Source organism: Marmota flaviventris, chromosome 5 (genome assembly GCF_047511675.1).
Source record: "Marmota flaviventris isolate mMarFla1 chromosome 5, mMarFla1.hap1, whole genome shotgun sequence".
In the NCBI taxonomy this organism is placed as follows: Eukaryota; Metazoa; Chordata; class Mammalia; order Rodentia; family Sciuridae; genus Marmota; species Marmota flaviventris.
This window is the reverse complement of record NC_092502.1, coordinates 63,779,012-63,791,997: the sequence shown is the minus strand read 5'-3', so window position 1 is coordinate 63,791,997 and position 12,986 is coordinate 63,779,012. Positions and strand designations below refer to the sequence as shown.

Genomic DNA, 12,986 nt, shown 5'->3' with positions numbered 1-12,986 from the left:
CTGCCTAACCCAGCTTGCTGGGGGAATCATCCCATCAGTGCCCAAATAGTCACCACCATCATCGAAGCTGAGATTTACTGATCTTTTACCATATTTGAAGCACAATAGTCAAAACGTTATAATCCTATCCAGTGGGTTTTGTTATTACCCCTTTACAGATGATGGACTGAGAACCTGAAAGGTGAAATCTTGGTCATAGGCAGCTGGCTAGGAAGTAGGGAAGCCTGGTTTTCAATTCAATCTTCTGATTCTAGAGCCCATTCTGTCAGGCCCTAGACTATACTGGCCCCAAGATGGTTCTCTGTAGCTGGCACTGAGGAGGCTCTCCATTACTGTGGTGGTTGGAATGGACTCTGATCTCCAAATACTGAAAATAAAGCCAAGCTCTAGCTCTCAGATAAAAAGGGGTATGCACCAAATTCTTAGATAAGTTTTTCTAGACAGAACAGCTTCCATTTATGTCCCTTCCAGTTCCAAAAATGGAGCTGGGGTGTGGGTAGGGATAGGTAAGAAGAAGGAAGAAATGAAGACGAATGCATGTGTATTATTAAAGGTTTCCTTTGGTATTTTGTTTGCACTCAGTTTTTGGACCACTCTTCAGGTGGTCTAAATTTTACATTGTTATTAAGGGGGATTTCTTGTCTGCTTCAGCAGTACCTTAGTAAGGAAGCCATGGAAGAAATTTATGGCCAGGCACAGGGGCACACACCTGTAATCCCAGCTACTTGGGAGGATGAGATAAGAGGATCTCAAATTCAAGGCCAGCCCAGGCAACTAAGCAAGACCCCATCTCAAAAATAAAAAATAAGAAAGGGTTGCAGATGTATCTGTGGATGTAAGAGTCTATCACCACACTGATTCTTAGTATCACCATAAATTAAATAAATAAACAGATAAATAATCACAGATAAACAAACACATGTACTTGTACATTTTACATTGAAACCCATTAACAAAAATATTTACTGCAGAGCTTTCTTTTTCATTTACCTATCTGCCAACTCCAGCTTTCACAGTTTTGATTCTTTATTCATCAGCCATTGTCACTTGCAAAACCAAAGACAGGGCAGGAACCAATATTTCTGCACTGTGTTTGGTTTTTATTGTAAAAACCATGGCGTAGAATGAATTGCAGATATAAAAATTCAGATGGTGTGGCAACAGGAATATTTTACAGTCATACTATATTACATTACAAAGAAAATCACACATTTAGCTATTTAAAAATGTTCTATGGTAACCACTATTACCTTAAAATTTAAATACTAGGTATAGCCAAAGAACATTATTAGAATTCTTAGAAAACAATTGCTTAGAATTGGCAGACGCAGGAAGGAAAGTATAGTTGTTTTTTTTTTTTTTTTATTCTAAGAAAATACTATTTTTAGAGAAGCATAAAGTACATTCTAATAGGTGATTGTTAATTTAATAAGATTAACTAAGATACAACTAATACTAAACATCTAAGTGTAGATGAACATAAATGTTGTTTCTAAAATAACTAAAATGGCCAATGTAGGGCATTTTAGCTTTTAGATGATGGTTACATTTGTATTTTTTTTTTAATTAGTTAATTTATTTATTTTTAGTATGGTGAAAGATCTGTGTGCTTTGGGGTTATACAAGTTAAAAGGAAAGATCCAAACTGCAGGGGCTGAGGTAAATCTTGAATATTGCAAATAGCTAACCAGCTACTTAGGAATAACATCCAATGAAGAAATTATAATGATTCTTATTTTGAATGACCCCTGTTTATTTTGAGAAAAGATCAATTTTCAAAATGATTAAAGATTTTATAGCTCTGTCTCTTGTTTTCAGACATGGTTCATGGAAAAAAAGATTGGTGAATCACTTAGGATGTTCCAGTGGCTACCATTTGCAGACATCTTGAAAAATTACAGAACCATCTCCTGTGCCCTGTAAAAATCCCAGTGAGGTTTTATAAATGCAAAGTCCATAAAAACATGTAAACATCGGAAGAGTTCATAATCTAGAATATTTTTTTACAGATGTCAATCAAAGAAAACCATGATCGTGGAACAGATACTCTCTAAAAATGTAGGACTAGGAAGAGCCAATTAATAAGAGAAGGGTGATTCCAAATTCTCTTACGTTTTATAATTTCTTTTGGGCCTGGGCACATCCATCTGTTTATCTCGCTACCTGAATACCTGTTGACCTATCTTGCATTTTGAATGGAGCACTGGACAATAATTAGGCATTGTATACCATCCACTGACCAGGAAACACCTGAAAAAGCAAGTCCCACGGAGCTCTGAGCCTAGAAAGAGAAGGTTTCTGCACCGCATGGTCTGATGGGATTACTAACCAGCCTCCGAATATCCCGCTCCGACTCCCACTTGATCTTGGAGATGGCTTCTTGGTGGGACTGATGCTCACTCCTGAGGTCCCCAGCCTTGATTTTATCCGCTTGGATCATATTGCTCAGAGCCTCGTCCACCTGCTTCTTGGCCGTTTTCAGGTCCGCAATTTCCTGTAAGAGCTTAAGGCGCTCTGCGTCAAACAGTTTCCGGGCCTCCTCCCGGGCCTCAATGGTGAGCGCTGTCCTTACTTTGTCACTGCTGCCATCCCGGAGAGCACACAGAGCCGACTTGAGCCTCTGGATCTCTCCGTCCCGCACCTTCACTGTCCTTGACATTTCTTGCTCGTGTTGCTTGATGAGATTCTCCCTCACGGCCTGCAGCTCCTTCATCTTCTCCTCATGGAGCTTGGCTTTGAGTTCTGTGACCAGGACTGTGTGCTTGCGCTGCTCCAGCTCACGAATCCTCTTTGCTTCTTGGGTCTTCTCTCTTTCAAGCTTTGATACCTAAAGGCAGAGAGGCAAAAGGATGAAAAGAAATAAGCCTCAAAGAAAAGGTGTGCGCCCAGACAGGATTTATAGTTTATGCCGCTGTGATCACTTGATTCCTCGTCTCTTTTCATATTCCAGGCCAGCCTGTGCTTAGAGGGGAGGGAATCAGGAGCCTTAGAGCTAGGAATGCAGGGTGTAAAAGGAGGAAATACCCAAGACGGTTTATGGGACTTTGTTCAGACAAATATTTGAAGTTCTGCAGGCCGTACTATCCAACATGTCACCTGCAGACAAGAAGGAAGGTATCATCCAGAAGCTGGCAGGAAACATAGAATCCTGGGCTCCATTCTAGACCTATGAATTAGAATGTGCAATTTAATAAATGCTCAGGCAATTGGAATATACATTAAAATTAATGTATAATGCTCCAATGGGTTTCCCCTGAAAGGAGAAGAGTTTAATACCGAGCAGCTGGAGACCTTTTTAGATTCTACAACCCTCATTGGATCCAAACTGGCATCTCCAGATAGCTCATAGATTGATACTGTGATTAGGCTAATACATTGGTGAATAAGATGATATTATGAAATGTTCTCTTTCCTCCTTTTTGGGTGGAACAGAATATGCTACTGCTAATGGGGAAGGTGAAAAATAGTTGATAATGGCCTTAACCTTATCTGTCTTGGTACAGCAACCTAGCTCCTTTCCTAAGCTCTGTGCACATGCACATATGGAAACACAAGCCAACCAACAAACTAACAAAATGAAAATACTGCAGTTTGTAGAGTCCTCTCTTGGTCTCAGCATTCAGGCACACTACATCCACTTGTGGAGAAGGATGCCTCTTTACATCCTTCTCCACTATTAGTAGAATCCCTGTCCTGTGCTGTCCCCAAACCAACAGACCAGGTAGCTTGAAATATTCCTTCTAACCATCTTACCTCCTAAGAATTCTGGCTAAGATGATATTCTGTGTTTTGTTACATTTCCAGTAACAATGGAGGACTCCTAGTAGATGAGCAATGACACTCGCTACCTTAATTTGGCTGAGTAAGTCTCTGATTGAGGATGTCAGGATTTGGCATTAGTAGCTCGAAAAAGCCTCTCAGTGACCCTGTTTTGTGTCCTCCTTCCCTGACTTCATCTCTGCTGCCTGCCTCTGTCTTCTCCATCTCTATCACCACATGCACCCACCCACCCACCCACACACACACACACACTTAGAATAACTTGGAAGAGAAGAAAATCCCAGGAGTATTACCTAGCTGAGTGATATTGAGTCTCTGCCATTTTTCAAACTGTAAGATCTCACAAAATAGTTGGAAGCCTTTCTGACTATAATTTTTTTTTAAGATTCAAAGTCTATTTAAATCATGGTAATTATTAAGTATCTGAGATTTTATTTACCTCAATAGCTTACCTACCTTTATCTATAAGAGTATATGCTAGGTCCACATAGCATTTTATGAATACTTCATTTTTAAAGGCACAGTGATTATTCTCAGGATGGTTATTCTAAAAGAGCTTGGAACCCAAGGGGACTTGGTGAAATAAGTAGTCAGGCATCTTTAACTCACCTTCATCCTACTCTGCTCCAGCTCAGGTCTAAGGCCCCTTCCTAGATGCCTGTTCTCTTGAATGCTCTACAGCTGATTGTCCAGGGTGGTGGCCATTAGATGCACTGAGCACTTGAAATGCTGCAAGTTTGAGTTGAGATTTGCTCTGATATACTCAGGATTTTGAAGACTTATGGTAAGGTAAGGAATGTGAAATTTCTTGTTAATCATTTTTATAGTAATTATAAGTTAAAAATGCAATATTTTGAATAGAGTGAATGGAAGAACATATCTTCCAGACGAGGATGGGCCAAATAATAGCCATGGTCCAATACATCCTGCTTCTTGCTTTTATGAATAAAGTTTTATTGGAACACAGCATGTCCATTCATTTACATATTGCCTAAGGCTGCTTATATTGTACAGTTTAGTTGAGCAGTTTTACAGATACTCTGTGTCTAAACTCTAAAATATTTACTACGTTTCCCCTTACAGGAAAATTTTGCTAATCCCTATTCTAGAAAATGCATCTTTATAGAAAAAGGGTCTTATTTTTAATAGATATAGAAACTCAGTTTTTCTTCCATATAAGACATTGGAAAGACACTTTATCTCAAGTGATGAAAACTTAGTTCTTTCCAATTTCAGCAGGATGTACTTATGTTAGGTGTTTGGCACAGTGTCACAACCACAAGAGCTATCAGGTAATAAGTTACAATGGGAAGTTCTAACAATTCTTCCTAGAACAATGAAAAACTGTAGTAAAAATGGAAAAAGGATAAGAAATTCTGGATCTACATTTCTCTTTTATCATCTGCTATCTCTAAGAAACTTACTTGGAAAATTCCTGAAATGGTTGTTTCTAGGGTTAAATTTGAAAACACATGGGAAAAAAACTTGTCCTGTAAAGTACTATGACATATAAGGTAATATTATCATTAGCTATGATAGAAGACACCCATATAAAGTTATTTATAATTTAATTATAAATAAATAAAATTAATTATTATTAATTCTCTTCAGGTATATGAGACAGTGTCTCCCTGTGATTTTGTCATTTCTTTCAAATTATAAACATTAACCTTTTATTTGTGTAGATAGGAGGTGAGATGAACAAAAAGAAAAATGTGAAAATACAGATGCGGGGAAAATACATTCCAACCTGAAGTCAAAACCAAATATAAAAAAAGCACTTCCCTTCCTGCCTATCAATTAAAATAACCCATAAAATCAAAGTTCAAAGGAATACAGTAATATTTAACATTTTTAAATGTCCACTTATTTTAGTTGTCAGGGAACCGGCCTTTGTCCAAGCTGCCTCACCTGTCAGCCTCAGTTTCTCATTTGTAAATTAATATTGGTGATATCATTCTCAGGTGGTTGTGGTGGGGACTCAGTTAAACAATATATCAAAAATCCTTTGGAAAGCCTGCAGCATATAGGAGATTCATGACCATTAATATATGGTAGATACTATAGTGCTGATTTTGATAAATACTGCTGCATATAATAATATACTATCATACAATGTTATATTAATACTACCAACAAAAACATAAGGACCTATATTATTGTGATAAGACTGACATTACTATATAATGTTATGAAGACCATAACTGCTTTCCAAACAGAAAGAGAAGTTCACAGGTGAAACTGGGTTTCCTCTGTACTGAGTTTGCTGGCACTGGTGGTATGGACCCTTAGCTTGGAAGACACCTGCAAGAGGTGTAGGCACAAATTGTGGGGTGGAGGGCGGGCCAGGGCAAGGTTGGAGGGAGCTGTGAACAGGTCATTGAAGGATGAGTTTTCACATCCCTTCCACCCTGGAGTCCTATGGGGAAAAATGATCATTAGGAAGCATTAATCCTACTAGGGAAAGGTTAAATGATGACAGAAGGAAGAGAATTCATGGCCACCTTACACAGGCCGCACGTTGTATTTTTATCTTCTGTCCTCATTCTAGTCTGGCCTTTGAAAAACGCCAGGTAAATTCTGCTGAGGTAAAGATGGTGATGGTGTGAACTTTAATGTGATCACAGAACTAGGATTAGCAGCTGGATCCCAGTCAAAGGGAAGGTAAGGGCCAAGAGGTTATCAAAGCAGAACAAGCTTACAGAGGCTTCCACTTGGGTTATCTGCATTGGATGTTCCTGGAATGCTAAACTCTCAGTCAGCTGGTGAGGATTTGCTTTCTTTTTCTTTTTTTCCTCATTCCTTTTATTTTTTTTTAACTTATTGGTGCCTTATATTTATACATAACTGTGGCATTCATTGTGTATGTAACATAATTAATACATGCATATAAAACACATTTTGATCAATCTCATACCCTAGTACCTTGCCTTTTCTTTCCCTCCCCCCTCTCCTGATCCAGTTGGTTCTACTCTACTGATCTCCCTTCTATTATTATTAGTACTATTATTATTATTATTTTGTTAGTGATTATAATTATATATGTGTATGTGTGTGTGTATATATATATATGTATGCATATGTGTGTGTGTGTATATATATATATATACAATTTATTGTGGTATATTCATGTATGGACATAGACTACTTTGGTAGATTTCATTTCCCAGTACTTCCCCATGCTCGCTCCTCCTTCCCTCTCCATCTGCTTCCTCCACTCTATTGATCTCCCTTCTATTTTCATAAGCTCCCCCTTCCCCTCAGCCCTAACTTTCACATAAGAGAAAACATTTGACTCTTGATGTTCTGAGTTGAGCTTGTTTTACATAGCATGATAATCTCCAGTTTCATTTGTTAACCAGCAAATGACATGATATCATTCTTTGTGGCTGATAAAACTTCATTGTGTGTATACACCACATTTTCCTTATCTATTCATCTCTTGATGGGCACCTAGGCTGGTTCCATAACTTAGCTAAATGAACTGTGTTGCTATAAACATTGGTATGCATGCATCACTATAGTGTGCTGGTTTTAGTTCCTTTGGATAAATACCAAGGAGTGGGATAGCTGGGTCTTTTGATGATTCCATTCCTAGTCTTTTGAGGACTCTCTGTGCTGTTTTCCAAAGTGGTTGGGCTAATTTGTAGTCACACTAACAATGTGTAAGTGTACCTTTTCCCCATATCCTCACTGGTGGGAATTTTCATGTGTGCCTTGTAACGTTCCATCAGGAGATATGGAGGAGGGAAAAGCTACCACTACAGAAAGTTTGCTTATAAGAAGCTTTACAACTTGAGGAAGTTCAAAGGATTAATATTTTTTAAATTTCTTGCTTTGAGTTATCTTGAAAACAGTGGTAAAGGTGCAGATTGAAATAAATATCCAACCCCCAATTTGAGTCTTGAACCTGAAGGGTCTGAGCACTTGAGGAGAGAGAAAGCTTTCTGAGAGTGCCCTGGGGACAATGGCACACAGTGGAGTTAGATGCTCAGCATTCCCCAGATCTCTTTTGCTTACAGAGGGAATTCCCATTTTAGCTTCTCAGTTGCTGTGTCACTGGGAGTGAATGAGTTAAACAATTTGAAACTGGTTTTCTTCCTCAGTGAAATCAGAATACTAGTCACGCTCTGCCATTGTCCCAGGCTTGCTCTGAGGAGGTGAAAGCTCTTTGCAGTCTGAAGGGCTATTCGGGTGCAGACTACTCATTCCTGTCTGGAGCCAGTTCCTCCCAGACCCTGCCACCTGGCCTGCTATTCTGCTGCCTCTACCCTTGAATCCTTTTCTCTGCTTCTGCCCCTTCATCCCCCCTGTCACGTGATCACACTGCTCACTACAATTATATTGTCTTAGAAGGAGAGGACAAGTCACTGAGAGTCTAGTGGATGGACTTCTTATCTCACTGCCATCCCTGGTGTGTTCATGCACACTGAACAGTGGACCCAGCCTCATGGTATCCAGAGAAAAGACAGAGGAAAATATTATAGTTTATTGGCTCTGGGAAAAGATGGACCTTGGTGGAAATCCTTTCCCCTCCCAAGCCTGAGGCTTCCCACCTAAATAAGCATTATAACAGTGCTTATGAGACAGAGTTGTCCGGAAACCATTTAGGAAGGCTCAAGTGAGTTTACTCAGCAAGTAGTTTGGAGCACCTCCTACCTGCCAGGCAGTTTCTTTATCTGTAAAATTCTGATAACAACAATGCCCACCTCAAGGCAGGTAATGAGGGTCAAATGAGATAGATACATGAACACCTTTAATACACTTGACACAAACTGCATACACACACACACACACACACATATCCTATGAAGCAGATGCCACCATTGTCTCATATGACTGAAGAGGAAAACACAGAGGGCTCTATGACCTACTCAGAGTCACTGAGGTGCTCAGGATAAGAGCTGGGGTCATGGCAGGCTGGAGTGGGTGTGTTAGGTGTGTGATGGATAGAAACATTCAATACATTGTAGCTATTTACATTATCAGTATTTATGACTCTGTTCTGTGCATGATAGATGTTTTGTAAATGTCAAAGTGATTATATATCTTGCTGGAAAGATGAGTAATGGCCCATCACCCCAAAGCTTTCCACTCTTTAACTACTCTATTCCCAATAGTTGCAGTATCATTTTATCATCAGCACCTCAGAGCCAAACCAAGGGTGTAAATTCACATCTTGCTATTGTTCATGTTCTTTCTGCTACAGCCTGGTTCTTTGAAAACACAATCATATTTATTTATAATAAAACTGCTTCATGACTTGTTTGCCCTCTAGATTCCCTGTGCTCTTTGGGGAAGGCTGCTGAAGGGTGGTGAGACTTTGTGCTGGGTTGTAATTAGCTGCCTCAGACAGGGTGAAAGGCAGGGGCAGCCAGGAGAGGGAAAGATAGGGCTGTGTTTTTATTCGAGATTCCGCTGCTAGTGTCCTGTCAGTGTCTGCAGAGGAAGGGGAGAGGACACCTGTGCCCATTCCCAGAGGGACAGGCAACCTCATTCAAGCTCGAATGTATAGGAAAATGATAACGGTGGTTTCCTTGGGGCCTCTGTTTCTTGGGAATCTATAGAGCTTTTCTGACAAGCAGGGACAATTTATGGTTACCAGTCTTCTTACCAATGAGCCTCTTCCTACGAAGATCATTTGTCATCCTGTTGTTGCTATAATTAAAGGAGTCTATCTCCCTTCAAATAGTATTCTGCCCCAGGGAAAACCAAGGACAGGTTCGCAGGCAGTGAGACCTGGGAGGGGTCTTAGAGTGGAGTGGTTGTTGGCATTGGGAAGCCCCTCCATCTGAATTGCCTGGGCTGTGGTACAAGTCCTGGTCCCCACTCTGTCTCCTTTATTATTAGAATTCTTGGCCTGGAGGCTCAGGGAATCTCAATTCTTAACAAGTTCCCAAGATTGGTCTATTGCATAGTGATGCTTAGAAGACACAGATATCGAGTCACAGAATCAGTCATCTAAATTACAGACAGAGACATTAAGACACTTAAATTTTCCTCCAGAGGGAAAGATAACACTTAGGACTTCTGACTCTCAAACTAATGCTTTTTTTGTTTTGTTTTGTTTTTTTAATCACAATTCCTTTTGCTTTGTGGAAACCAAGTAATTTCTTTTGTAAACTTTATTTTAGCGTTTGTTTATCCAAGGCCAAGGCTTAGCTGAAACAGGAGGCAGTGGGTTTCGCTGATCCAAAGCCCATTTATTATTATTGTTGAAACAAGGAGGAATAGAATTTTGGGGGAAATAACAAATTAACATTTAATAGTGATGTCACAGAATAAGAACCATACAAAATGGAATCAGAACATTCATTGCTTTGTGACCTAGTGCTGCTGATCTAGAATGCTTTCTTACTACACAGTTATCTGAATGAGACTTCTTGACACCGATATGGTTGTCTCCAGATGACAGGGATCAAAAACGTCTTAGTACATAATGGATACTTCAAAATGCTTTCTTGGCCACAACTGCTTTATATTGACTCTTCCCTGGTGAGATATGTGCTAACTTATCCATTTAACTGATAAGATTCAGAGAAGTAACAAGATTTTCCTAAATTTGGTTAGCAACTGACTGAAGTTCAGAGAATATTATAAAGAACACTAATATTAATAAGTTTTTGAGTGTTTGCAGCTCTCTGGGCACTTGTGAACAATTTTCTTACTTAATCCTCACAGGTACTTTTATGTACCTATCTTATATCTCCTCACAGCCCCAGGAGATAGTGGCAGCACTTTACTGATGAAGAAACTGAGTTGTAAAGAAGAAATCACCTTTTATTCAATAAACAGATGTTGATTTTTAAGTTCTGGATATTATCTAGGCTCTAGAGATACCAAGTAAGCCAAGTCTCTCCCTTCGTAGAGATGACACTTGAGTGGGGAAAGATGAGCACTAAGGAAGTAAATACATAAATAAATATATAAATTAGCATGAAATGAGAATGAAAAGAATAGTCCACAGGGAGTCCTCGGCACTGGGGAAATGATCTGTGTGGTCAGATGAGTGAAGCTTGAACAGCCACAGAGGGAGGTGAGGAAAGGAGCAAATTTCTGACCAGGGGAAGAACAAGGGCAAAGACTCTGAATGTGCTTAGCATATCTCTCTTGATCCAGCAAAGAGACTAGAGCAGCATGATCAAGAGAAGGTAGGTAGTGTGGGATGAATCAAAGAGGGGGCTAGATGTCATATCCGGTAATGGTAAGGGAAATCCTTCCACTGAAAGAGGGTTAGGAAGCCACTGGAATATACTGGGCAGTAGAGTGAAATAAAATGATGTATTATCCAAGGACTGCTCTGAATGCTGTGGAAGGAATACTCAACAGAGAGCAAGGGTGGAACTCGTCCAAGGTTGTACAATAAAGCGTTAGGAAACAGTGGCGGCCGTCCTTGTCTCAGTATGTCTGTCTCGTTTCCTGCACCAGCTTCCTGAGGAGGTAGAGCTGCATCTAGTGAGCATGCTCATCTCACTCTCTGTCCCTCCACCATTTTTAAACCAGAGAACCACCATACATACAGAGGTTGTTGCCCTCTGGCAAAGGACATACTGGGGTGGGCCAGCAGACAGAGCTGTGCTTGCTGCAGGTGAATGTGGCCAGGACTTTCCCAAGGCCACGGCCACAGGAAGCCCTCACTCACCTTGGACTTCTCTTGATGCAGCTCTATCTGAATGTCTGTGAGCTTGGTCCTGAGGTCTTCATTGGCAGCTTGAAGGGCGACAATGAGTGCCTCGGGCTTCTCGCCCTTATTTCGCCCTTTCTTGGACATTGTTCCTTTCTAAGTGGAGTCTGTTGGTTTGTAATCCTTTCAAGCAGGTGCTGCCATGTTACTGATTCTTAGCCTGGGGTGCGTGGTTTCAGCATCTACTGCATGGCGCTCCTTGGTAAGGTGTCCACATCTGCCCTGGAAGCCCTGAGAAGAGGCAGAGACAGCAGTGACTGTTTGGCAAAGACCTGGGCTTGGAGCCAGGAGGTACACTCTCTGCCTGAGTGGCCTGCAGCTGCCTCCTCCTGAGGCTCTCCTGTCTCTGGCATCTCCTCCACACTTTGCACTGAATTTACAGTGGTTTCTCCAAAAGCCTAGTCTGATCATGTCAACGCCCTGCTCCTCCAGCTGTAAGCATATGACCTTCCCATCTTGGAGCGCTCTTCCTGAATCTGCCCACTCTTCTATCCTTATCCCTTCCAGGTCAGTCACTGATACTCTGGCCATTAAGGAACATGGGTCTTAAGGAAAGTCACCTATGTGGCTGTCTCCAAACGCTCAGAACTCGAATTTTAAGAAAATCCAATGTATGTAGACTGAAGATTATATAATGGCTAAATAACAAGACGTGGGGATTAAGTATTAATGGATTAGTGGGTTAAATGAATTACGCAGACATTCAGTTAATATTGTTAAGAGTTTCTTCCATATGCTTTGCTAGGTGCTGTATGTTGAAATAAAATAAAATAAAATAAGAGTTCCAAGGCAGAAGAACAATCCTCTCCATCATCACCACTATCATCTCTCTGATTAGAGTTTTAAAGAAATACACACCAATTGTTTCGGAAGTATAGACAAGCACTTTTCCTTCTGCCTGGGGTGAATAAGAAAAGCTCCTGAGGAAGGCACCATTGTCCTGATACTTAAGGAGTGGTGCAGCATCAACAGATGGAGAAACAGATAAGGCATCCTGGGCTGAGAAAATGGCCAATGCTGAGACACAGCAGAGACAAGCCACAGTGATTATTGTATGGAAAAGATGGGGTCTTGTTAATTACAGTCTGGATATGGATATGGCTGGTGGGCACTAGTGATGGAAAGGTTCCTGGAAGTGAAAGACGGTGAGAGACCTAGAATTCTAAGCTTAGAATTTTGTAATATTTTTTCAGTCAGCAGTGGAGAAGCTGTTGAAGTTCCTGGCAGGCGGGAGCACTAACAGGAAAGAGATTTGGTGTGGTGTTCTGATGGCAGAGTGGGGAGAGAATGGAGGCAGGGAGATCAGCCAGAATGCTATTGAATTTATCTAGGTGATGGGTGATGAAGGCCTAATCAAAATGCCTGTTACAAATCCTTAAATACTTCATAAAAACAAGGGGAAGTCAGAAAATTATGAGGATTGAATGGTTAATGTCAATGGGAAAAACATGACAAGATACTGGAGAAAGGTTCCCATGTAGTTGTTCAAAAAACAGAGTGTTTTGTACATTGAGGTGCTTCA

General features: G+C 40.5%; 1 protein-coding gene across 1 annotated transcript in view; it reads right to left on the bottom strand.

Annotated features, from left to right (window-relative positions):
* Jakmip2 (janus kinase and microtubule interacting protein 2) overlaps window positions 1-12,986 on the bottom strand; it is a 157,207-nt gene that overhangs the window by 52,138 nt on the left and 92,083 nt on the right. The window contains exons 2-3 of the mRNA XM_027927886.2: window positions 11,423-11,695; window positions 2,330-2,827 (exon numbers count right to left, since the gene is read on the bottom strand). Coding sequence (XP_027783687.1) covers window positions 2,330-2,827; window positions 11,423-11,551 — 627 coding nt within the window. The 5' untranslated portion in view covers window positions 11,552-11,695. The remainder of the gene's footprint in view (window positions 1-2,329; window positions 2,828-11,422; window positions 11,696-12,986) is intronic.